At 46.3% G+C, this 27,549-nt stretch overlaps 1 protein-coding gene across 1 annotated transcript in view; it reads right to left on the bottom strand.

The window, feature by feature from the left end:
* Positions 1 to 27,549, bottom strand: part of LOC141988758 (NACHT, LRR and PYD domains-containing protein 12-like) — a 161,599-nt gene that overhangs the window by 38,072 nt on the left and 95,978 nt on the right. Inside the window, exons 8-9 of the mRNA XM_074954692.1 lie at positions 15,773 to 15,946; positions 3,516 to 3,731 (exon numbers count right to left, since the gene is read on the bottom strand). Of these exons, the coding sequence (XP_074810793.1) occupies positions 3,516 to 3,731; positions 15,773 to 15,946 (390 nt within the window). The remainder of the gene's footprint in view (positions 1 to 3,515; positions 3,732 to 15,772; positions 15,947 to 27,549) is intronic.

A 27,549-nucleotide genomic window follows, 5' to 3' on the forward strand; every position in this document is an offset into this window, starting at 1 on the left:
CAACCGGGGGATCCCCAAAGTTTGGGAAAGAAGAGACCCTGAGAGGAGGGTGACCATGTGACCCCATTGGCTGGGCCTGTTCCAGAAACACTGGTGGGGTTATTGCAACAGAAATTTTCTACCGGATTCTGCGTCCCTTCCTGCAGAGTCTGGGCTCCTGGCGGAGCTACCACCCAGCGGAGTGTGGAACTATGGCAGTAGCCTGGCTATGACCATGTGCATCTCAATGACCAGCCCCAGCATGGCTGTCATATTCTACCACTCCGCCATCCACCCTCCCTCCAGGGCTCAGAGGGAACCCTCTGCACCCCCAACAGCTGCCAAATCTTGCACGCATGTAGAAACACCCCACCCATTGCATCTGTCACCTGGCCTCCTCCATCACTACAGTTGCCCTCAAAATATGGTCACTTCACCAAATGGGGAGGAAAGTCCTAACGTTTGAGAGAGAAAAAGAGCCCTGAATTTGTATTAGGGAGAGAAGCCCCCAATCCCTGGGGTCCCCCAAGTTCTGTCATGGTTGGTAGAGCCCCAGAGATATTTTGGAGAGAGGAAGTGGACAAACTGGACAGTCTCTACGTAAAAGAATAAATGGATACAAATCAGATGTCCATCTGATTTGTGTCCATTTATTCTTTTACGTAGAGACTTGTGTCTTTTACGTAGAGATTGTGTCCATCAGATATTTTGGAGAGAGGAAGTGGACAAACTGGACAGTCTCTACGTAAAAGAATAAATGGACACAAATCAGATGTCAAGAATTATGACATTCAAAAACCAGTCGGAGAACACTTCAATCTCTCTGGTCAAGCGATTACAGGCATGAAAGTTGCGATATTACAACAGAAAAACTTCAGAAACAGACTCCAATGAGAGACTGCTGAATTGGAATTAATTTGCAAATTGGATATAATTAACTTAGGCTTGAATAGAGACTGGGAGTGGTTGAGTCATTATAAAAAGTAACCTATTTCCCCTTGTTTATTCCTTCCCTCCCCGCACTGTTCCTCAGACATTCTTGTTAAACCCTGGATTTGTGCTGGAAATGGCCCACCTTGATTATCATACACATTGTAAGGAGAGTGATCACTTTAGATAAACTAGTACCAGCAGGAGAGTGGGGTGGGGGGAGAGAAAACCTTTTGTAGTGATAAACACCCATTTTTTCACGGTCTGTGTGTATAAAAACATCCTCACTATTTTCCACTTTATGCATCCGATGAAGTGAGCTGTAGCTCACGAAAGCTTATGCCCAAATAAATTGGTTAGTCTCTAAGGTGCCACAAGTACTCCTTTTCTTTTTGCGAATACAGACTAACACAGCTGTTACTCTGAAACCTGTCTTTATGGGGAAATAGTTTTACTTTGTATAATGACTCACACACTCCCAGTCTCTACTCAAGCCTAAGTTAATTGTATCCAGTTTGCAAATTAATTCCAATTCAGCGGTCTCTTGTTGGAGTCTGTTTTGGAAGTTTTTTTCTTGAAGAATTGCCACTTTTAGGTCTGTAATCAAGTGACCAAAGAGATTGAAGTATTCTCCAACTGGTTTTTGAATGTTATAATTCTTGACATCTGATTTGTGTCCATTTATTCTTTTACGTAGAGACTGTCCAGTTTGACCAATTTACATGGCAGAGGGGCATTGCTGGCACATGATGGCATATATCACATTGGTAGATGTGCAGGTGAACGAGCCTCTGATAGTGTGGCTGATGTGATTAGGCCCTATGATGGTGTCCCCTGAATAGATATGTGGATACAGTTGGCAACGGGCTTTGTTGCAAGGATAGGTTCCTGGGTTAGTGGTTCTGGTGTGTGGTGTGTGGTTGCTGGTGAGTATTTGCTTCAGGTTGGGGGGCTGTCTGTACGCAAGGACTGGCCTGTCTCCCAAGATATGTGAGAGTGATGGGTCGTCCTTCAGGATAGGTTGTAGATCCTTGATGATGTGTTGGAGAGGTTTTAGTTGGGGGCTGAAGGTGACGGCTAGTGGCATTCTGTTATTTTCTTTGTTGGGCCTGTCCTGTAGTAGGTGACTTCTGGGTACTCTTCTGGCTCTGTCAATCTGTTTCTTCACTTCCGCAGGTGGGTATTGTAGTTGTAAGAACGCTTACACCGGAGACTCACTACACAACTGCAGCAGCTTTGCCAGTGTTTGTGCTAAAAGAGTGCAGAGGGATGTGTTGGTGAAAAATATGTGATTGTATTTCCTCTGAGCAGGTTAAGCACCAGAGGTGATGGGATCCCTTGGGCACTGCTGTACGCACGTTTGTGTGTGGCTGGGCAGTGTTAGAGGTTTGGTGCGGAGTTGTGCTGTTACTGCCAAGGCCAATGGCCTGTAGCAGACAGTCTCAACTGCGCTCCACAGGGACAATCTCACTGGAGATGCCCAGGTTCAGACTCCTGGGCATTGGAGCAGAGTGTTCTCAACAGCTAGAACTCAGCTGTAGAAGGCCTTCTGAGAGGGGATCAGACTGAGCCCCAGCCTGGCCATAGAGCAAAATGCAAGATCTCTTCTTCGCTAAAGCCCTTACCAGGAACAACACCAGGGTCAGCATGAGATGGAGATGGTGTAATAAGAGGAAAGATAAAGAATAAGAGAAAAGAAAATTGGGTTGGTGTGACACAGAGTGCCCTTGGCACAGGGTCCCCTGTTCTTTGCAAACAGCTCTCACCTCAGGCCTGGTAAGCTCAATACACCAACGACATAGGATATTTATTCATCAAGTATAACGTGTAATGTGTCTACAGAACGCTGAGTTGTCTACCCTTGCCACATCCCAGAACATTCAATGGAAAAGCATCAAAGACTAAGGCAAATGATCAAAACCACTTGGAGGTGAAAAGGAACATCACAGCATGCAGGGGATCACCAGCTAGTTCTGCAACTGACTGAACTTTGTGGGGAAAGCCTAGTTTATTAGAAACAAAAGGAACTATTGGCAAGTGTAGATCCAGGTTCACATTTTAGGATTTTGTTTTGTGTTTCAATCAGTTGTTTCCATCACCTTCTCCATCACCTTCTCTCTTTCCTGGATAAATCTTTATTCTTTCTTAAATAAACCTTTTTTTGTTTTTATGATAAGTGTTCAGAAGTGCTGTGTAGCTTACAGGAGCAGTGGTTAAGGTAACTCTGATAACTGGGGTACACTACATCTTTGGGTGCAGAGATTCTGGTACTTCTGTGAGTAGTCACACTCAGGGGCTGGATATCACAGGAGAATGAATCAGGGGTTCAGTGATTGGGCTGGAATAAGCCCAGAGGAGAGTGCTTGAGTGAGTGAAGGGCTGCTGATGCCAGGGAGCTGACACCCAACTACTACTAGTAAGACTCCCTCTAGCTGTAGGCGCGGGGGCGGAAGGGGGTAACAAGGCGACTCTCCATCCCCAAGAAACATCAGAGTGGAGCAGAGAGAAAAAAAAATCTTCTCCTCCCCTCCACCATCTCTCACTGTGTCAAGCACTTTACACAGAGGACACCTGTAAATACACCAAGGAGGCCAAATGTTACTTACTCCAATTTCTGTAGTTTGCAGTTTGGGTGTTTCAGTCCCTCACACAGCTGCTGCACTCTGGCATCGCCCAGTTTATTATCAAAAAGAACTTGTGGCACCTTGGAGACTGAAGCCAGTTTATTATGACTCAGGTCCAGCTCTGTCAGGCTCTGGCTGGTGCTGAGAACAGCGGCGAGATCTCCGTAGCTAGCATCTGTGAGACGACAACTCCACAATCTGCAGGAGAGAGAAACGCAGAGAAGGGGAATCACAGTGTGAAGGGGGCTCGTCACGGCTGCTCTGACAGGTGGCCCCACCTAACAGCCCCTCTCCCTGACCAAGCCACATGTGGATTTAGAGGTAAGAAATGAGGGAAGACAAATGAGAAGTTGAGGAGAAAAAGGACCCAAAGTGGGGAGAAGACACATGAAGGGAAAAAAGGTCGCAACTGGTATAAAAAAGGAGAGACACCCAGCAAATGGGGAGTGGTGTTGTGGGTAAGCTTTTGGAAGGCGGTAGCTGTGTCAACAGTATGGGAGTTTATTCGTTGCCTTGGGCGCTGATTAGAGTCCATTCTGGTGGCAGAGATTCTCTTTGGGAATTTGATGCTGGGCTCAGATCTCTGGAAGAGGAGCCTCTGCTGTGTGACCATCTCAGTCCAAAACAGGTGAATAAACGTAAATGTGACAAGTTTCACTTCGAGTTTATCCAGACTCCCTGTCACCGATTTCTCCTCTGATCTGCAGTGTGCTGGACACCTGCCACCACTTGGCTGAGGGTAATGCTGGTGTCAGAACAGGACACTGGTGCTAAAGAAGGTGCAACAGTACGCACAGACAGTCCCTGCCCTGTCTCAAATGGAGAACTGAGACCCATAAGAGATTGAATGACTTGCCCAAGGTCACACAGAGAGTCTGAGGTTTGATCCAGCAATTTAATTACACGACCATCCTTTCTCTTGCATAGAGCTGTGCTTAGTCTCCTTGTGTTTCTCAGTTCAGAAGGGCCCCCCCTATTTTTTAACCAATCAGGTATTGAACATTAGGGCCTGAGCAAATGATGAGGCTTCTCAATGTGAAACCTATTGTGATTTGCTAAAGTGTGTTGGAAAAATTCGAAAAGATCTAACTACTGACTAGACCAGACCCAAGCAAACATTTCAACAGCTGCTGGAAGGGAATAGAAAAATTCAAAATGGGTTCCCTAGAAGGGAGAGAACTCCAGTGTGTGTGAGTGTGGGGACAATGGTTGCGGGGGGGGAAGGTCAGACTGACTCAGATGTTTTTGAAATGTCATGTGCCATTTCCAGTATTTTACAAATGTGCCATACATTTCAAGGGCCAAATTGTGTTCTATCAAAATTACAAGAACTTTCATTGTTTTCATTATGCACTAGGATGGCTTACAAAAATGGCTACAACTAAAAAAACCCAATGTTTTAATTTTCACCAAAAGTGGCAGAAATCTTCTAAATATGAGTGATAATGCAATTATGTACTGAAAATTGTACTGGTTTTGAAAGTTTGGGAAATACTTAGGCCCAGATGATATATTGTATGCATTTTCCCCTACTTTTTTTCTTTTGGTTAAAGCAAAAGTCTGTAATCATACAACAATATGAACTTGTACCATGAAATGCCAAAAAAAAAAAAAAAAAAAAAAAAGTCGTCATTTGTAGACTGGACTGATTTGAGAACAGTTTTTCCGTCTGCAGTTTTTATGAAGATACGAAGACAAGAAGACTCCTACCCCTAATTTATAAAATGTTTTTGTTATTACCTCTTCAGCTCTGTGGCCATGAGGGATAACATGACCCCCTCCTTCTCAGAATTTGGCCTCCCTAGCTATTGAGGAGGGAAATGTAACCAGCCAAACTCTTGAGCATGCAGCACTCTGGGCAGTACTTACGAATCCATTGCTTGATGCAGCCGGCCTTACAAGCTATCTCCTGTGCAGTTCAGTGATCATGCAGAGCCAGGCAGTCTGACAGAGCTCTGCGATATTCACTAACTGATCTGCATTGCTTAACATGATCCTTGCACAACTTAACAACCAGTTCCAACTGGCTCACCACGTGGTATCATCTAGTCTCTCACTTCTGAGCAACTTAATCTGCAACTGAAAAACTACATCCAATGTCACCTATCTATTGGCAATAGGCTCACTACTAGTCTCAACGCCACGCAGCTCCCGGGAAGCAGCTGGCATGTTCCCACTCTGGCTCCTACACATAGTGGCTGCAATGGATCTCCACTTGCTACTCCTTGCCCCAAGTGCCGCCCTGCCACTCCAATTGGCTGGGAATTGCAGCCAATAGGAGCTGCGGGGGCGGCACCTGTGGATGGGCAGCGTGGAGAGCCACCTGGCTACGTCTCCATGTAGGAGACGGAAAGGGCACGTGCTGCTGCTTCTGGGAGCTGCTTGATGTAAGCGCCACCCGGAGCCTGAACCCCCCTCCTAGGCCCCAACCTCCTGCTCCAGCCCTGATCCCCCTCCCACCCTCCAAAACCCTCGATCCTTGTCTGACGCACCCTCCTGTACCCCAAACTCTTTATCCACCGCCCCGCCCCAAGGCCCGCACCCTCAGCAGAGCCCTCGCCGCCCCTGCACCCCAATCCCCTGAAACAGCCCTGATCCCCCTCCCACATTCCAAACCCATCAGTCCCAGCCTGGAGCACCCTCCTGCACCCCAAAACCCTCATCCCCAGACTCATCCCAGAGTCTCCACCCACAGCCAGAGCTCTCACCCCTCTGCACCCCTCCCGCACTCTGAACCCCTCAGCCCCAGCCTGGAGCCTCCTCCTGTACCCGAGAGCCCACATCCACAGCCTGAGCCCTCACTGCCTCTCGCATCCCAACCCACTGACTCAGTGTGGAACCCCCTCCTGCACTCTAAACCCCTCATCCCTAGCCCCACCCCAGAGCCTGCACCCCAGCCGGACCCCTCAGCCCCTCCTGCACCCCAGCCCTCTGAGCCAGCCCGGTGAAAATGAGCAAGTGAGTGAGGGTGGGGAGAACAAGCAACGTAGGGGGATGGAGTGAGCGGGGGCATGGCCTCAGAGGAGGGGTGGAGAATGGGCATGGCCTCAGAGGAGCGGGGGCAGGGGGCGGGGGAAGAGCATTCAGTTTTGTGTGAGTAGAAATTTGGCCACCCTAGCTATAGAGGAGGGAAATGTAACCAGCCAAACTCTTGAGTATGCAGCACTCTGGCCAGTACTTACGAATGCAGCCGGCCTTACAAGCTACCTCCAGGGCAGTTCAGTGATCATGCAGAGCCAGGGAGTCTCACAGAGCTCTGCTACATTCACTGTCTAACTGATCTGCATTGCTTAACATAAGCCTTGCTCAACACAACAACCAGTTCCAACGGGCTCCCCAACTGGTATCATCCAGTCTCCCACTGCTGAGCAACTTAATCAAGAAGCTACTGAATAACTGCATCCAACGTCACCCGTCCATTGGCAATAGCCAGCTGGGTTTTAGGCGTGGACATAGAATAGAAATGGCACTGCTGAGGCTGAGAGTGCTTCGCTTCCAGCTCTCACATGTTTCATCCTAGGTTTTGTGATGTACTTTGTCACAGAGCAGCACAAAAATGTCAGCATTTCATCAATTGATCTCTCATGTCGCTGGGGCTAGAGCCACTAGGTTTTTATTCTCTGTATTACAGTGGTGTCTGCAGAGCAACCAAGCACAGGGCGCCATTGTGCTTGGAGTTGTACAGAGTAGTAGCTAGTCCCTCCCCTGAAGAGTTTACAATGTAATTAGACAAGACAGATGTTAGGATATAGATATTCAGGCCTGTCTGCAAAGGCCTGTACTTTAAGAATTTAGGTGTATTCTTATCACTTGGCTAGTTCTAGAGGTATAAAAGAAAGAATCAAAATCACTGTCTGCCGGTGTAAGGGCCTTCTCTTACTGTGACAGTCTGAGGCCCTGTGCTTAGGCTAAGGCCTTTGGCTAAGCAGCAGAGGCAGCCATAAGCTAGGAAGCGACCGGTCACATCCTCACATTCCAAACTAGTCACATTGAAAGAAAGTGCTATTGGACTGTTAGGAATACAATCCTGTCCTGATAATGCCTATCACCTCCAGAGAAAGGGAAGTGCCTAGAAAATGTAAAAGGAAACAGCATCCTGTCTGGCAAGAACTCACTTATCAATACTGGGATGTGAAATCCTCACTTCTGTATTGTTTTGTCATTATAGTTCCCACTTTGCTATTGTTTGTCTGTATAATCTCTGTCTGGTTCTGTGATTGTTCCTGTCTGCTGTATAATTAATTTTGCTGGGTGTAAACTAATTAAGGTGGTGGGATATAATTGGTTACATAATCATGTTACAATATGTTAGGATTGGTTAGTTAAATTTCAGGAAAATGATTGGTTAAGGTATAGCTAAGCAGAACTCAAGTTTTACTATATGGTCTGCAGTCAATCAGGAAGTAAAGGGGTGGGGGTGGGCGTGGGTGGGAGGGGATGGGTGTGTGGGTGGGGGAGATGGGGACAGGGAATGGGGGTGCGGAAATTGGAATCATGTTTTGCTAAAGGGGGAAATGGGAACAGGGAATGGGGGTAAGGAAATTGGAATAATGTTTGGATAAGGGCAGGAATGGGAACAGGGACACAGGTGTAAGGCTCTGTGGTGTCAGAGCTGGGAAGGAGGATACTAAGGAAGGAAACTGGAATCATGCTTGCTGGAAGTTCACCCCAATAAACATCGAATTGTTTGCACCTTTGGACTTCGGGTATTGTTGCTCTCTGTTCATGCGAGAAGGACCAGGGAAGTAAGTGGGTGAAGGAATAAGCCCCCTAACAACAGACAATGCAGGGGACAGAGATAGAACACACAAGTAGAACAAATGGCACAATTGTTTGTAAGTGTCACTTTGTTTATTATTTTGTTGTGGGGGGACATTTTTTTTTTAAATTCTGGGTGGGGTTTCTTAGGAGGGGATTGGCTTAATAGAAAGACTGGAAAAAGGCTAATGTAATGCTCATCTTTAAAAAAGGGAAGAAGGAGGATCCTGGGAACTACAGGCCAGTCAGCCTCACCTCAGTCCCTGGAAAAATAATGGAGCAGGTCCTCAAGGAATCAATTCTGAAGCACTTAGAGGAGAGGAAAGTGATCAGGAATAGCCAGCATGGATTCACAAAGGGCAAGTCATGCCTGACTAATGTAATTACCTTCTATGATGAGAAACTGGTTCTGTGGATGAAGGGAAAGCAGTGGACGTGTTGTTCCTTGACTTTAGCAAAGCTTTTGACACTGTCTGCCACAGTATTCTTGCCAGCAAGTTAAAGAAGTATGGGCTGGATGAATGGAGTATAAGGCGGATAGAAAGCTGGCTAGATTGTCGGGCTCAACGGGTAGTGATCAATGGCTCCATGTCTAGTTGGCAGCCGATATCAAGTGGAGTGCCCCAAGGGATATCAAGTGGAGTGCCCCAAGGATATCAAGTGGAGTGCCCCAAGGCCCCAGGACCGGTTTTGTTCAATATCTTCATAAATGATCTGGAGGATGGTGTGGATTGCACCCTCAGCAAGTTTGCAGATGAAACTAAACTGGGAGGAGAGGTAGATACGCTGGAGGGTAGGGATAGGATACAGAGGGATCTAGACAAATTGTAGGATTGGGCCAAAAGAAATCTGATGAGGTTCAACAAGGACAAGTGCAGAGTCCTGCACTTAGGACGGAAGAATCCCATGCACTGCTACAGACTAGGGACCGAATGGCTAGGCAGCAGTTCTGCAGAAAAGGACCTAGGGGTTACAGTGGATGAGAAGCTGGATATGAGTCAACAGTGTGCCCTTGTTGCCAAGAAGGCCAATGGCATTTTGGGATGTATAAGTAGGGGCATTGCCAGCAGATCGAGGGACGTGATCATTCCCCTCTATTCGACACTGGTGAGGCCTCATCTGGAGTATTGTGTCCAGTTTTGGGCCCCACACTGGAACACATGAGTTATGAGGAGAGGCTGAGGGAACTGGGGATGTTTAGTCTACGGAAGAGAAGAATGAGGGGGGATTTGATAGCTGCTTTCAAGTACCTGAAAGGGGGTTCCAAAGAGGATGGCTCTAGACTGTTCTCAGTGGTAGCAGATGACAGAACAAGGAGTAATGGTCTCAAGTTGCAGTGGGGGAGATTTAGGTTGGATATTAGGAAAAACTTTTTCACTAGGAGGGTGGTGAAACACTGGAATGCGTTACCTAGGGAGGTGGTGGAATCTCCTTCCTTAGAAGTTTTTAAGGTCAGGCTTGACAAAGCCCTGGCTGGGATGATTTAATTGGGGATCGGTCCTGCTTTGAGCAGGGGGTTGGACTAGATGACCTTCTGAGGTCCCTTCCAACCCTGATATTCTATGATTCTATGAAAGTGAGAGGAAGAGAAAGGGGACAAAGAAGGGAGGGAGGGAAGGAATGAGGGGTGTATTATGGGCATTAGAGTTAATTTGTTTCTGCAGATTTGTTTTTCTTTAGCCAAAGAAACAAAAAGAGGAGGGCCATAATACTGGCTAAACACATGCCCTATCAGATTAAAGACCTATTGAGGGAAAGGGAGGAACAGTTTATTTTCTCAAAGGGCATAACAGCTGGGTTATGAATAACAGTGGGCTCAGTGGACATTTAAATGTTGACAGACTGATGATTTGTCTGCCAGACTTAAAGGAAAGAAACATTTTAACACATTTTTGAAAATTGTCTGGGCTCAGAAATCCCCAAGCCTGCCTTTGCAGCCACTGCAGTGCTCAAGGATCTCTGTCTCTCAGGGCTCCTTCTCAGGGTCAAGCTCCCCACTGCTACTCTCATCTTCTGATCACTTTCTCATGGCTTACATCCCCTGCTGGCTATAACACACACAGACACAGCTGCCACCAAACAAATCTCCTACCCCCTGCATTTGCAACCAGACTTTAGAAAAAGTGCTCAGGCTGCATGGCATAGCTTCTCATCTGCCTTTCCATGTGGCCTGTTGTTTCAAGAGGTGGTTCCTATTGTTTTTGCTATCGCTATACAAAAGGATATTTAATTGGTCCTCCTATTTAGCCTGAATGAAGGCTGGTTGGCAGACCCATCAGCTTTAACCTGTCCTGTGATTGAGGGCAGGCATTAACACCTTCCAGCGTAACAACATACATAACATAACATTCCACCAGTGTTCTAATAGTGTTTCAAGTTCACTGAGAGACAATTATGATTTAAATCTTATGATGCCTTTTTGTAGGGAAGTTATTACACTTCCCCTCGTATGGAAGGTTTTCTTAGAAGGTCAAAAGTGAGTAGATGAAAGAAAATGATATTTCATAGACCAGCAGTGCACAGCAATCCTAAACTGCTCTTCCATGGCCACAGAAGGATTCTCTCTGTACAGAAGCCTCTGATGGCACCTCTACCCAATACTGCTTCCTTCACCATGCCCCTATCCCCACATTCCAGCAAAGGGACAGTGGCCAGGGGGATGGGGTGTAACTGGAGCATCCCTAAACTCTGACATTCTCCAGCTTCTGTGAGCCAAAAACTGTGATTAAAGGACAAGCATATGGAGGTTCTCTTGACCAAACCATGTTGTATCTGGTGGCGAACAGTGAGAACCAGGGAGCCAATAACTGGTGAAATGGGCCTAAAATTGTGGAAGACTCTCGGGAAAAGGGCCTAATTTGGTAGCTCAATGACCAGAGTGTTCGGCTTCCAGTCAGAGTTGGTGAAACAAGATCCCCTCATGCAAATATGTTATAATGTAAGCTAAAAAATCCCACTTCGCACAGATTTAAATCTTTGTTTTTAGTCTTGACTCCAAAGTGGTAATGTAAACTAGCCAACCACCCTGCAGAAATAAGCCTCTGGTCACGTTCTGCTTTTGCCTCAAACTTGACATTGCAAGTAAGTAGGGCGGAGAAAAATCAGTAGTTTATAAAAAAAAGTTTTCCTTAAGTCAGCTTTCATTTAAATCCGAGTAGTATAAAAAATTAAATAGGTTTATATTTAAAAAGAAAAATGTATTTAAAATTAAATTTGAAATGAAGACATCCTATGTTAAGGCCTAAATTTACTATAATCTACGCACATTATTTACATTAAATTAAAAAACAAGACCAAAGCAGTATGTTTGATGCTGATGTTTTAACAGAAAGTGAAACCACTGAACTGGTGTAAGTCACTGGCTAAGCATCTGGAAACCCTGGGAACACTGGCTCTAGCTGAGGCTTGGCTTCAGGCTCTGCCATAGGGAGCCTCCCAGCCCTAAGAACTGCAATTTGAGCAGGGCTTCAGCTTCTGACTGCAACAGAGCTGGGAGCCTTGAAGTTTTGGCTTCTGAGTTCCAAGTCTCCTGGCTGAGTCGTTGCCCCCAGAGCTTCTAGCAGACTGATGGGTAGCTGGGAGCCTAAAAGACCTGGGAGCCCTGGCTGAGCTGGGAGACACGGCGCTTGGTTGCCCAGACTTAATTTCTTTTACAGATTTTGAAACAAAATGTTTTGATTATTTAAAAAACGGTTCTTTCATTTTTTTTCCATTCCAGGGGAAAAATTCAAAATTTTTACTTTTCATTCCGAAAATGGAAATTTTTTTCCAAAATGTGCTGCAAAATGGAAACTCTGACTTTCAACCTGGTCTACGTTTTACTTTTGTGGTCTGCTTCAGAGAGTTCAAGGAGCGAGTTACTGTTACAAAACACTGGTACCCTAACACAGGACTAGGCGAGCCAGTGAGACATAGAATATCAGGGTTGGAAGGGACCCCAGGAGGTCATCTAGTCCAACCCCCTGCTCAAAGCAGGACCAATCCCCAGACAGATTTTTATCCCAGTTCCCTAAATGGCCCCCTCAAGGACTGAACTCACAACCCTGGGTTTAGCAGGCCAATGCTCAAACCACTGAAGAGAATGTCGAGAGTGACAACGTGTAGCTGGCAGTCTGATGACATCAGTGTCCATCGGTCTCTGCTGAGGCTGCTTCTCTGTCTGCTCCTACTGGCTGGGAGTCATCTCTGGTCCTTGGCTTGGTTCTGGAGTTTCATGGAGGTTTAAGACCATGGCATTAAATTGGCAACAGAAGCTGACTGGCGGCCAATGGAGGGACTGGAGCACCGAGCTCATGTGGTCATAGTGGTATAAAGCACAAAAGAGGTGGAGAGTTCTCTTCTATCAGCTGGAACATATGCAGTGTCAGATTGAGCGTTAGGTGCAGTGAATTACAGTGATCCGGTCTGGAGCGGAGAAGTAGATTGAACTATTTGGCTAAGTCCTTGTCTTGGCAGAAAGTGTGAAGTTTCTGAGCAAACTGGTGATTCCTATTCAAACTCTGTCACAGGTCGTACTTCTAGATCACCCGTTGGTGAATTCTAGTCCTGGGTGACATATTCAGTGCTTTCTAACTTGTCAATAACCATGCTGTGCTATCTTGGGTGCATATTTTTGAAGCACAACTTGTATATGAGGTGAACATGCTGTAACATTAATTGCTTCCCAGAAGGAGTGTATGTATGCCTCCTTTTCACATTGTCTGCTTTGTCCCTTATTAATAAATTAAGTTAAGCTGGATTATTTGGTCTCTTAAATACATTTAATATTGAACCACAAGTGTTGCGAAGCAATTGGCTAGACCTCAGTGAATATTGTTAGACTGACACAAGTCACTCTCCCTGTGGGGGAGATAAGTACCACATTCAGGTGGCAGCCGTTCCTTCTTTAAGCAACAATGACTCATGCAAGCACCTCTCTCTGATGCTCCACAAACTCAGTTGGTTTCCCATTCCCTGCCAGACTGAATTCAAAGTCCTCGTACTAATTGTCAAGGCCCTAAATAGGGTATGATCTAACGTGTACACTAGAGAACTCCACATTGCAACTTGCATCAGAGTGACTGAACTGGAAGCTGCAATGATGCAGTGCATCCACACCAGCCATTTTATCTTGGCTGCATACAATGAACTATGTTCACTGGGAGTGAACTCTCTAAATGCTACAGGGCCCGGGGGTTGTTGCACCTACCCTGCATTTCCTCGCGCTGCTTCCTGGAGCAGGTGATTAATGTCTACGACTTATAGTGTGTGTCTGCACGTAGTCACTCTTTTCAGTTTGCTGCATTGCCTCCTTTAAATAGTTTGGTCCTACACAAGGCTCTGCATATGTGTTCTGAGAAGCAACACCATGCACTTGCAGATGCCATGACAGAGTGTCAGCAGCTCCTACTGCCTCTCCCCTCACCCCAACACAGGTGCTGAGCCTGAAGGCCCAGAGTGGATCATGAACAGCACCAGCAGCTTTGGGTGCTCAGGGCGGTGAGGAGCTGGATTTTTTTTCTTTTAATTTATTTCTTCATTCATGTTTGTTAGGTTTTAAGACAGAGTTTACTTGTTTGTTTAAATTTTGTTATTTTTTCAAATGTTTTGTTTGTTTAGTAGCTAAACTCAGTTCCTCTCTATCCTGTTTTCCTGTAGGAGCTAGAGATATGAGTGCTCTGGGCCCAAAGGAAGGATATTCCTGGGGGTTCTCCACACAGCCCAGAGTATGCTCACCAGAGTTCTTCCCCACCTGCTATAGTGGAGTCCCTTGGGGCTGGAAGGATGGGAGCAATCAATGGGTGATGGACAACCATGGAAAAGAGGATTTAGTTGGGGTGGGGGAGTCCAGAGGGTAGGTTTCATCCAGATGTTAATTTGTTAACTAATTACCCTGCTCTGTTTTCTCTTTAGCACATCTCAGGAGAGTGGAAATTGATGTGAATGCTGTCAACATGCAGTGATTATGCATTGTGGAGTGTCTGTGTTTATGCACATAAATCAGGGGTTACTCAGCACGGCCATGGTGTAGCATTTTATGTTTTTGCACAAGAATTCCCAATGCACTAAACAATTTTATTTAAGTTGAGACATGTTTGAAGTTTGAATGTTATAACATTGTATTTTTCAATCATTGTGTCTTTGTAAATCATAGAGGTGGGTGTTTGAGGCCAGGCCTAGCAGAGACCAGTGAGTCTCCCCTCAACTGCTGTTGGGCTGGTATATGAGTGGCACAGCTTGCTGAAAAATAGAAACAATTCTCTTTGGAATATTTTGCTTAATACATCATCCATTTTTGAATTAAAATTATGAATTTTTGTAATTAACTCCAATGAGCGGCTTGGCAGGTGACAGAATGAGCTTCATAGAGTTTAAGGCCACAAGAGACCATTAGCTCATCTAGTCTGGCCGCCTGCACATCACAGGCCATTACATTTCCACTAAAGTCCCCTGAGTTGAACCCTGTTATTCTGAGTTATCAAAGGGCTCGTGGAAGGATGGGCAGGGACAATGTGGAACTCCACTGGGAGAAGACTCGTTGCACCACTGCAGCTGCTTTGCCAGTGCTTGTGCTAGAACAGAGCAGAGGGACGTGTTGGTAAAAAATATATGATTGAATTTCCTCTGAGCAGGTTAAACGCCAGAGGTGATGGGATCCCTTGTGCACTGCTGTGCGCACGTTTGTGTGTGGTTGTGCAGTGTTACAGGCACGGTATGGAGTAGTGCTGTTGCTGCCAACGCCGACAGCCTGTAGCAGAGTCTCACAGGGACAATCCCACTGGAGAAGCCCAGGTTCACACTCCAGGGCATTGGAGCAGAGTGTTCTCAACAGGTAGAACTCAGCTGTAGAAGGCCTTCTGAGAGGGCATCAGATTGAGCCCTGACCTGGCCATGGTCAGAGCAAAATGCAAGATCACCTCATTGCTAAAGCCCTTGCCAGGAACAACACCAGGGTCAGCATGAGATGGAGATGGTGAAATAAGAGGAAAGATAAAGAATAAGAGAAAAGAAAATTGCATTGGTGTGACACAGAGCGGCCCTGGCAAAGGGTCCCCTGTTCTTTGCAAACAGCTCTCACCTCAGACTTGACAAACTCAATACACCAAAGACGTCTTATAGGCTATTTACTCGTCAAGTATAACATGTAACGTATCTACAGAACCCTGTGTTGTCTACCCTTGCCACATCCCAGAACATTCAATGGAAAAGCATCAAAGACCATGGAAAATGATCAAAACCACTTGGAGATGAAAAGGAACATCACAGCAGGCAGGGGATCACCTGAAATGCTGCTGATGCCAAGGAGCTGACACCCAGCTACTACTAGTCAGACTCCCTCTAGCTGTAGGCAGGGGAGTAACGAGGTGACTCTCAGTCCCCAAGAAACATCAGAGTGGAGCAGAGAGAAAAAAAATATTTTCATCCCCACCATCTCTCACTGTGTCAAGCACGTTACACAGAGGACACCTGTAAATACGCAGAGGAGGCCAAACGTTACTTACCGCAGAATCTGCAGTTTGCAGTTCGGGTGTTTCAGTCCCTCACACAGCAGCTGCACTCCGACATCTCCCAGAGAATAATGAGCACCCAGGTTCAGCTCTGTCAGGCTCTGGCTGGTTCTGAAAACAACGGCGAGATCCGCGCAGCAAGCGTCTGTGACACCGCAGCTCCACATTCTGCAGGAGAGAGAAACACAGAGAAGGGGGATCACAGTGTGAAGGGGGCTCGTCACAGCTGTTCTGACAGGCGGCCCCGCCCACCAGCCCCCTGCCTGACCAATCCATGCGCAGAATGAACTAAAATCTCTGCTCCAGCACCTGTCCGAACACCCACCCTATTACAATGAGGAACCAGTGCGAGGTTGGACTTCCTGCCTGAGCCCCACCCCTTACACTTGACTCTTGACCAATCAGGACTGTGAATGGACCAGAAACCTCAATCCTTAAACCTCTGCCATTGACCAATAAAGATTAGGGTTCTGTGTGAGACTTCCTCACTAAGCACCATCCCTCACCTTCTCCACTGACCAACCAGAATTTAAGGGGCAGCCGTCTGGCCACCCTAAGTCCCACCTACCCAGCTCTCAACCAATCAGATTGGACTTGGCACTGATCAGCCCCACGATGGTGCAACCCAATCAGAGCAGGCCGATTGCTACAGGGAGGCTGTAGGGGGAGCCCCCTCCCCAGGCACCTGGGCCAAGCTCAGAGCAGGCGGAGCTGGGAGATCCTGCCCCTCCATGAACCTGGCACTAGCTCGGCTGGTCCCCTACAGGACACAGACGTCCCCTGTCTCTGTCTCTGCCCCCAGCCTGTCAGCTCCCAGCTCTGATCATTAGGCCCAGCACTGGCAGCATCACACCCACCTTCCACTGAGACCAGGGATCAAAGGCTGGGGGGGATTGGAAGACAAAGAGGAGAACTAGGGGGATCCCCAAAGTTTGGGGAAGAAAAGCCCTCGAGAAGAGGGTGACCATGTGACCATGTTGGCAGGGCCTGTTCCAGTAACACTGATGGGGTTATTGCAACTGAAATTTTCTTCTGGTTTCTGCGTCCCTTCCTGCAGAGTTTGGGCTCCTGGGGGAGCTGCCAGCCCAGCAGAGTGTGGAACTATGATAGCAGCCTGGCTATGACCATGTGCATCTCAGTGACCAGCCCCAGTATGACTGTCACATACTGACGCTCCGCCATCCTCCCTCCCTCCAGGGCTCACAGGGAACCCTCTGCACTCCCGACAGCTGCCAAATCTTGCACACGTGTAGAGACACCCCACCCACTGCAACTGTCACCTGCACAACTTCCTCCATGACTACAGTTGCCTTGAAAATATGATCGCTCCGCCAAATGGGGAGGGAAGTCCCAATCTTTGAGAGAGAAAAAGAGCCCTGCATTTGTATGAGGGAGAGAAGCCCCCACTCCCTGGGGGTCCCCCATCTTCAGTCAGGGTTGGTAGAGCCCCAGAGATATTTTGGAGGCAGAAAGAGAGGCACCCCCAATGCGATGAGAGACTCTAAGTTTGTGTTCAACAATGAAAGAAAAAAACTCATTGGTGTATGTGGGAAACTATGGAGATAAGTGCTAGTGGGGAGAGGTGAGGACAGGGTTTTCTTGATGAAGCAACAGAGAAGAGCTCCACAAGATTTAAAGATTTAAAGGTAAGAAAGGAGGGAAGACAAATGAGAAATTGAGGAGCAAAAGACCCCAAAGTGGTTAGACAACACATGAAGGGAAAGAAGGACCCAACTGGGATAAAAAAGGAGAGATGCCCCGTAAATGAGGAGTGGTGTTGGGGGTAAGCTTTGAGAAGGAGGTAGCTGTGCCAACAGTAGAAGAGTTTATTCTTTGCCCTGGGTGCTGATTAGAGTCCATTCTGGAGGCAGAGTTTCTCTTTGGGAATTTGATGCTGGGCTCAGATCTCTGGAAGAGGAACCTCTGCTGTGTGACCCTCTCATTCCAAAAGAGGTGAATAAATGTAAATATCTCAAGTTTCACTTAGAGTTTACCTAGACTCCCTGTCACTGATTTCTCCTCTGATCTGCAAGGTGCTGGACACCTGCCACCACTTGGCAGAAGGTAATGCTGGTGTCAGAGCAGGACACTGGTGCTAGAAGAAGGCACAACAGTACACACAGACAGACCCTGCCCAGTCTCAAATGGAGAATTAAGACCCATAAGAGATTGAATGACCTGCCCAAGGTCACACAGACAGTCTGAGATTTGATCCAGCAATTTAATTACACAACCATCCTTTCTTAGTCTCTCGTGTTTCTCAGTTTCAGAAGGGCCCCCATATTTTTTAACCAACATGACCTCTTTTCCCCCCTTTTTTTCTCATGGTTGAGGCTCTTAAGGAAGAGCTACTTACCAATCAGGTATTGAGCATTAGGACCTGAGCAAATGATGAGGCTTCTCACTGTGAAACCTATTGTGATTTGCTAAAGTGTGTTGGAAGAATTCAAAAAGATCTAACTACTGACCAGACCAGACCCAAGCAAACATTTGAAGAGTTGTTGGAAGGGGAAACAAAAATTCAAAGTGGGTTCCCTAGAAGTGAGGGAACTCTCATGTGTGCAGGGAGGAAGGTTGGACTGGCTCAGATCTTTTTGAAATGTCATGTGCCATTTCCAGTATTTTACAAATTTGCTATACATTTCATAGAATCAGAATATCAGGGTTGGAAGGGAACTCAGGAGGTCATCTAGTCTAACCCCCTGCTCAAAGCAGGACCAATCCCTAATTTTTGCCCCAGATCCCCAATGGCTTCCTCAAGGGATTGAGCTCACAACCCTGGGGTTAGCAGGCCAATGCTCAAACCACTGAGCTATCCCTCCCCACCAATTTCAAGGGCAAAATTGTGTTCTATCAAAGTTACAAGAACATTCATTGTTTTCATCTGAAATTATGTACTAGGATGGCTTGCAAAAAGGGCCACAACTCATAAAAAACAATGTTTAATCTTCACCAAAAGTGGCAGAAATCTTCTAAATGTGAGTGATAATGCAACTATGTACTGAAAATTGTACTGTCTTTGAAAGTTCAGGAAATACTTAGACTCAGGTGTATGCATTTTCCCATACTTTTTTTCCTTACGTTAAAGCAAAAGTCTGTAATCATACAACAATATGAGCTTGTACCCATGAAATGGAAAAAAGTCGTCATTTGTAGACTGGACTGATTTGAGAATGGTTTTTCTGTCTGCAATTTTTATGAAGATATGAAGACAAGAAGACTCCTAACCCCCATTTATAAAATGTTTTTGTTATTACCTCTTCAGCTCTGTAGCCATCAGGGATAACATGACCCCCTACTTCTCAGAATTCTGCCACTTGGGAAAAGAGAAATCCTAGAAACAGTAGAGGAAATCTAACCCTCCACTTACAACTCTGATCCTTAAATTTGTGGGCTAACGAAGGAGAGTAAGAGCACTTAGAACACCCACAAACAATTGTTGTCACCACTAGTGTTCCCTCTAATTTTCCCCACTCATGTGCAGAATGAATCTTACACCTCCATGTTGGTGCACAGAACAAAATTAATGGGATGGGGCAGAGGGGTTTGGAGTGTGGGAGGGGGCTCAGGGCTGGGCAGAGGGTTGGGTTAGGTCAGCTCTTCAGCTGATTACATCTGCTGTCATATTGCATAAGAAGAGATGTGGTTTCTCAGGTAGCCATCACACATTCCATTTAAGGTTTTATAGATGAAAATGGGACCTCTACATTTTGCAAAAAACCAACAGGAAGCCAGTGCAGACAATACAGCACAAATGTGTCACATACCACTTTATAAATAGGCATCTGCAGTCTACCCTAGCTGAAGTTTCTGAATTGTCTTGTATGATCCCAAACAGTGCACACTGCAGTAATTCAATAGCAACGTGACAAAGACGTCCAGAATTGTGGTAAGGTCTGCAAATGAAAGGAAAGGTTGGAAGCTTCTTGACATTTGCAGAATGGGAAAAAATAAAGACCCACTCTCTTGACCAGATACAGGGATCATCCTTGACACTGACAAATTAATACAGGGCCATGGGCAAATTAATACAAGGCTACTGGCAAATTAATTCAAGCTCCTTAGTGGTATTTAAAATCAGAACTTGGATAAAAGGCAATGTAGTATGTGCCATTCTTACCCACTGGCAGATGGAAAGATATCCCAATGGCTGCAAGCTTCACTACCCAATTTCTCTGCTCCATCTCTTCTCACCTGTTTTAACTTCCCCTTCTGTGATTTAGAAACAATGGAGAGCACTGGGAGCTGGATCTCATAACCTTAAGATTTCCTAGAGGCTGGAAATATTGCAATATATCAAAGAAGTTAAAATGAAGGTAATGAAGAGTGCTAAGGGGAAGCAGTCAGTCTGGTTCAGAGGCCCATAGTGTTGGCTTCTTTTCTAGATCTGTTTTCACAGCTCATGAGACTCTCTAGATGTGTTTAAAACATGAAAAACAAATCCTCTGCCAGCAGCCTTGCTTTCATTATGAGCAACTTGTCACAACAAACAAGTGTCCGTCAAGCATGCTGCCCTGGGGCCGGGGCTAGAGGACTCCCCCAGCCCTCTCCCTGCTGGCAACACAGAGCTCCAGGGTAAGGGGCCCCTTTCTCCTGGCCGGCAGCACAGAGGTCCGGGGGAGGTGACGCAAACAGCTCCTTGGCAGAATTTCCTATTTAGGTTGCACTGAGCATGCTCACAGGAACTGAGGCAGCTCAGTAACATTGCTGCTCTTTTTGCCATTACATCGACAGCATGGAGCTCCAGTGCCAGGCTTGCAATAGACCTGCACACCCCAACTTGCTCTCCTCCCCATTTCATGCGCACCCCCTACCACTCTCTTCTCCAGGCCATTGCTGCACGGCTTAGCGGGAACTTCGATTACCACATGCTATTGATAGGTTGAGAAGGTGACCTGGTCAAGCTATCAATAGCAGGTGGTGACTGAAGACTGGGCCATTAACTGTCCTGTTGGTGGCACCATGCAGAGGGGCTGGCAGGCTCCCTACTAGTCTCCATGCCGCGCAGCTTCCGGGAAGCAGCTGGCATGTTCCCACTCCGGCTCCTACATGTAGGTGATGCCATGGAGCTCCGCACGCTACACCTGCCCCAAGCGCTGCCCTGCCACTCCCATTGGCTGGGAACTGCAGCCAATAGGAGCTGCGGGGCACGGTGCCTGTGGATGGGCAGCGTGGAGAGCCACCTGGCAATGTCTCCGTGTAGGAGGCGGAAAGGGGATGTGCCACTGCTTCCAAAAGCTGCTTGATGTAAGCTCCACCCGGAGCCTGAACCCCTGACCCCCTCCCAGGACCCAACCTCCTGCCCCAGCCCTGATCCCCCTCCCACCCTCCAAAACCCTCAATCCCAGTCCGGTGCGCACCCCTGTACCCCAAACCCTTCATCCCCTGACCCAGCCCAGAGCCTGCACCCCCAGCCAGAGTGCTCACCCCCTCCCACACCCCAACCCCCTGAGCCAGCCTGGTGAAAATAAGCCAGTGAGAGTGGGGAGATCAAGCAATAGAGGGGGGGGAATGGAGTGAGCATGGGGTGGAGCCTTGGAGAGGGGGTGGGGCAGGGGCGGGACCACAGGTGCGGGGTGGGGCTTCAGAGGAGGGGCTTTGGAGGAAAGTCAGAGCAGAGGCAGTGCAAGGATGTTTGGGTTTGAGCGAGCAGAAAGTTGGCAACCCTATGCAGCAGGCAGTCTGATAACATCAGTGTCCATTGGTCCATGCTGAGGCTACTTCTATGTCTGTACCTATGGGTTGGGAGGTCTCTCTGGGCCCAGGGCTTGCTCCTCCTGGGAATTTCATAGAGGATTAAGACCGTGGCATTAAAGTGACAGAAGAGCTCCTGGGGAGCCAGTTTTGGGGAGCGGAGCATTGACTTGATGTGGTCATAGTGACATAAACCATGGAAGAAGTGGACAGTTCTTGTATTATCGGGAACATAGGCATTCTTTTTACATTCAATTTGAGATGCAGTTAAATAGAGCAATCCAGTCTGGAGAGGAAAAGAGGATTTAACAAAATGGCTATGTCCTCGTCTAGGTAGAATGTATGAAGTTTCTGAGCAAACTGGAAATTCCTAATTAAACTATGATTTACTTTTAAAATCAGAATTATACAATGAGAGACTTGAAGTTAGGAAAAAAATGACACTCTGATAGCTTGGAATAGCATGATCCTAATCTCAGACACAAAAGAAGACATTACGGAGGTAGAAACTAATAATAAACTACTGAAAAAAAATCCTAACAAATGGTGAAACCATGAAAAGGAGAATAAGACAAGAAGAGATGAAAGACACTAGAGATCCTGTTGGTATCCAGGAGGTGAGCGGGCTTCTGCCCGCCCACTACTAAAGGACCTCCCCCCAGCCTAAGGGGAGGATCCAAAAGTCCGGGATTCCAAATAAGTTCAGGGGACAACTAATGAGATAAAAGGAATGGGAGTGAGGTCACAGGGCTAAATGAAGGGAACCTGATGGGGACACCGAGCAGAGAACCCCGGACAGTGCCCACTGCTCCTCGAAGGCGTCCAGGGAGCCAGCGGACACCGCCCAGAGGAAATCTGCCCGGTTGCGTGAATGGACCGAGGAACAGAAATAGGCCCCATAGTCGAAGGAAACCCCGTCAGCCAACTTCCTCTCCCTGGTTTTGTAGATGGCCAATTTGGCCAGGGCTAGGAGGAGGCTGACAAGGAAGTCCCGCGACTTTGTTGGGCCATGGATAGGGAGTGCATATATGAACAGGTGAGGGGAAAATTGCAACCAAAATCATAATAAAATATCTAGGAGGAGACAGAATAGGGGCTGGAACCTGGCGCACTCCACGTACACGTGCGCCAGGGTCTCCCTTATGCCGCAAAAGGGGCAGGTGTCCCGGAGGGGAGTGAACCTCGCCAAGTACACGCCCGTGCTCATGGCTCCATGAAGGAGCCGCCAGCTGATGTCCCCAGCGGGCCTCGGGACCAGGGTGGAATATAGGCTGGCCCACCAGGGCTCCTCACAGAGGCGGCAATAGGTCCCACCACTTCGTGTCAGGGCTGGACGTGAGGCTGAGAAAGTGAAGGGTGTGGAGCACGAGCATGTACAGATGTTTCCTTGCCGTGGTCTGGAAATGAACGGGCTGCAAGTCTTGCAGCCGGCTCACAGAGAAGGGGTGGGAGGGCCAGTTGGGTCCACGGGGCAGGGGCCTGATGAAAAGGTCTGGAGGGCCTGGGGTGGAGGGTGGGTGGGGCATGCCCTCTCGTAGGACCCGGTCGAGGTAGGCCCGAGTAGCGGGCGGTAAAGCAGCCCTCACCTCCTGAAGTACGTGCCAGGGAGTACGAGGTCTGGAGATCCCCATGTGCCGAGCGAGCGTCAGGTGATCCAGCCAGTCTCCCGGGTCATAGTCCAGGAGGTCTCCGACTCTGGTGACTTCTGCCAGAACCAACCTCTGGTGCACCGAGGGGGACTCTGCCACCTGCACACGTAGCTGGGGATTGTGTAGCAGGGGCTCCACGAGGCCGCCACGGACCTGGTCACCAAGAACAGTTTCCAGGTCTGGGTGAAAGGCACAGAGAATGTACTGGCAGTGGCAGAAGTGAAACAGGACATGAGAACCCAGACACCTGAGCAGTAATCTAAAGATTAACCAGAAGGGAATCACTGGAAGTCATCTAGAACAAGCAGATGAGCAGTAACTATCTCAACACTGTAAAGCAAATAGTATGAAGTTGGTTTAATTGGAGTGGGCAAAACTCTGTGGTAGCTGTGTTCTGTATCAAAAAATAGAGAAAATAAAGGATATGAAGGGGGAGCATATAAGGGGATCTCAGAGATGGAGGAGACTAGAGAAAAGAGAGAGGAAATCAGAGGGGACCTCTGGGGTTCTGTGTAAATTCTCCCCCGGTAATTCAAATGATCAGATGGTAATTTATCCCTGAGGGTGAGGGTTGAGGTCCCATATATGAAGGATGTACTTTCCTTGGATTGTTTCCCTTTCAGTGCAAGTGTTATAGGGAGAGTACAGGGCCTTAGGAAAACACTTTTATTTGAGGACAGATTTATAACATATTTTGGTATTTTATTTTTGGATTTAAATGAAGGGGAATGCAGGAAAACATAAATGGGATAGGTGTGGAAGTCTACAAACTGAAATCATGCCATTGCAAGGCACACCATTTTAATACAATTTAATTAGAAATGGGAGAGACATTTACCACAACAAAATTCAACACTTCAGACAGCCTCTCTGCAGACAATCCTCAATTATAAATGAGAGGTAAGAACTAGATGGATTGCAATCTTTAGTGAAAAGAAAAGGAAAAAACTAAACAAAAACAACCTCCCACCGCCCAAAACTGTGCCAAGGTTACCTGTGTCCACATCTTGCAAACTATTGTAATAATCTTTGTCCAAAATATGCCTTGTGAGGTATCATTTGAGAACTCATGATTTGCTGGTTATTATTGTCCTGGTAAAATTTGTGTGGCAACATCACGTGTGAAGTTATAAGATTCCACTGTATGGTGTTACCAACACATGTTCCAAACTGAGGTTGGCAAACAGATCAGCCTCAAACAAAGAAGTGTGTACTCTGTGCAATTTATATTCAGGAAAGAGTTATCAAGCAGGAAGGGGAATTAAAGGAGGGTTAAACAGGAGAGGGAAAAGCAGCAGGGCACAGCCTTCCCCATAGACTTTTTGTCTCCTGAATCCCAGCTGGAAATGCTTCTCTAAGGGGAGACAGGACTATAAAAGAAGTGGCAGACACTCCAGGGATACACCTCTCTCTCTCTGCCCACTGAATTCATGGCACCTGAAAGACAAAGGGAGCAGCACTGGACTGGTGGAGGGGTTCTGACCAAAGAATTTGGTCAGTAATCTGCTGAAGCATGTGGTGGGAATCTTTGCTTTCAATCTAATGTCACTTGTTAAATTGGCATTAGTAAATATTTTATCTTTATTTTTCTTGTAACCATTTTTGACATTTAAGCCTCATTACCTGTACTCAGTTAAAATCTATCTCTTTGTAGTTAATAAACTGGTTTTATTGTTTTATCTAATCCAGTGTGTTTAAATTGTAGTGTTTGAAATAGTAAACTGGCATTTTATTTCTGTGAAAGAAATGACGGACTTTATATAATTTGTACTCTACAAAAGAGGGCTGGGCAGTATAGAACATATGTTTTGGGGGGGGAAATCTGAGACTGGGAGTGTGTTGGGGTCACTCTGCAATAGAACCAAGGCTGGTGAGAAGAAGAGGTGCGGCTGGCAGGCTGCAGTTACACAGAGACACTCAGGGTGTGGCTTGCATGCTGGAAGGTGGATTGCTAATGATCCAGGTGAGAGCTACTTCAGCAAGGCATTGTAAGGCACCAAAGGTTGCAGGGTAGGGGTGATACAGCTGCTCATAAGTCTGGATGACATAATGGTATGTCACATACACACACACACTTTTTTAAATCTTCAGAAAACTAAATTATTATTATTATCAATAGTTCTGCCCTTTAAAACAACATCATGAATGTCAAAGGAATGGGCAGAAATCAAAGAAAAAAACAAAACGAAAAAGTCCCTACTTCCAGAACATTCTATTTCAGGAGACTGATTTTCAAGGTGTGGAGGGGTACATTATGGGCATTAGAGGTCATTTGTTTCTTCGGATTTGTTTTTCTTTAGCCAAAGAAACAAAAAGAGGAGGAGCAATAATACTGGCTAAACACATGTCCTAACAGATTAAAGATTAATTGAAGGGAAAGGAGGAAGAGTTTATTTTCTCAAAGGGCACAACAGCTGGATTATGAATAACAGTGGGCTCAGAGGAGATTGAAATGTTGACAACCTGATGATTTATCTGCCAGACATAAAGAAAAGAAACATTTAAACACATTTTAGAAAAATGTCTGGCTCAAAAATCCCCAAGCCTGCCTTTGCAGCCACTGCAGTGCTCAAGGATCTCTGTCTCTCAGGGCTCCTTCTCGGGGTCAAGCTCCCCACGGCTTCTCTCATCTTCTGATCACTTTCTCATGGCTTACGTCCCCTGCTGGATGTAACACACATAGACACAGCTGCCACCAAACAGATCTCCTACCCCTGAATTTGCAATCAGACTTCAGAAAAACTGCTCAGGCTGCATGGCTAAGCTTCTCATCTGCCTTTCCATGTGGCCAGTTGTTTCAAGAGGTGGTTCCTATTGTTTCTCCTGTCACTATACAAAAGGATATTTAATTGGTCCTCCTATTTAGCCTGAAATAAATACACTCTATTTAGTAAGACCTCAAGTAACCATATTATGGATTTTTAGTAACTAAAGTTATCTGCTTGTTTCTCCTTTTTAAGCCCAAGTATACTGGCCAAAGAGAACCTCAAAATATAGCTTTAACCAACTGATTTTGAGATTTTAATCCTGTCCCTTTTATACTTTAAATACACTTTAAATAGCACTAGCAGGCACCATATTAGTAAACGTGCCTTAAGACAATTGAATGCTTATTCCTTGGAGAATTACTGGAATTACTTAAAGTGGGATAAATGTGTTAGTGGTCCTAAAGAATTGATAGCTAATGATTATAAGTAGATGCAGTAAGAAATGTTGGTGATTTGTGTTGTTCCGTGGTATAGTTGCTGGACCCCAGTGCTGGTCTATGTTAACCACTTCCAAGACTGCATGTGTTCTTTGTGTTCAGTACATGCCGAGAATATTTGTGTATCTATACCGGACTCATGAAGTGTTGTGTAGATACATAAGTGGTTCAGGGAGAATTAATAAACTGTTGGTCAGTTAAGAGCTCCACGTGTCCTGATCTGAGAAATACTGTCCAAGGTAAAAGCTGACCTGAAAAGCATCTAGCATTCAAATTAGTCTGCTAACGCTCCCTGGACTCCAAAAAAAAAAGAGGTTCTCCTATTTAAATTCATTTCCAACATTGGCTACAACATTTATCAAATTGGCTAATCTATTTGTTGGATTTCAGCTCTAAAATCTAACTGGCCCCTTGGGAAATTTGTCAAATAGCCCCACATTGACACTTACAGCTGTGGGTTATGCTTGGCATTTTTAATGTCATAGTGTGGGGTATTAGGCCAGGGCCCTTTGTGTAGAATCCCACCACCTGCAGCAATTTCGTCGCTATTATTATTATTATTATTACATACATTTTAATGGGCTTCTTCCCCAGTGCAGGGGGTTGTGGCAAGAGACAGAGCCTGAGGGAATGGGAAATTGAAACAAGGTGTGCTTATGGTTGGGGGTACTGTCCATCACCCGCTCCAGGGGAAGCAGGCACTGCTGTCTGTTTGGGATCTCATGATATTATAGTTTTTTTTTTCATTTTAGATATATGGTCTCACCTCATTCTCTCCAGTACCCCTGCTGTTACAATATATGTTGTACCAATATGGTACTATAGTGGGGACACCAGGGATTTTTCCTTTGGCCGGCCATCTACATTACTTTGTCATGCTGTTGGAAGGCTGGTCATTTTTTGTTTCTTGTCTGACCTTGTCAAAGTTTGCTTTGGATATGCATTGTATTGGAGCCAAACTCCTCCTCGTGCATTTCTCTGATTTCACTATTTGTAGATGCCCTTGAAAGCATGGGCTGCTTTAAGAAGCTCCTTTCTGGGCCTTTATTTCACATTAAAAAGTACTTTTGCAAAGTCATAATTATTTTCTGACATATAGGCAGTATTGCCAATTACAGACGTCCAAAAGTTATGAGTCATGATTAAAATTAATGCTTTTGTGTTTCTTTTCACTACTCTTCTAGTTCCTGAGTGTGTAGGTTATGCCTGGGTCACATTTTTAA

The sequence above is a fragment of the Natator depressus genome, chromosome 6 (genome assembly GCF_965152275.1).
Source record: "Natator depressus isolate rNatDep1 chromosome 6, rNatDep2.hap1, whole genome shotgun sequence".
Classification (NCBI taxonomy): Eukaryota; Metazoa; Chordata; order Testudines; family Cheloniidae; genus Natator; species Natator depressus.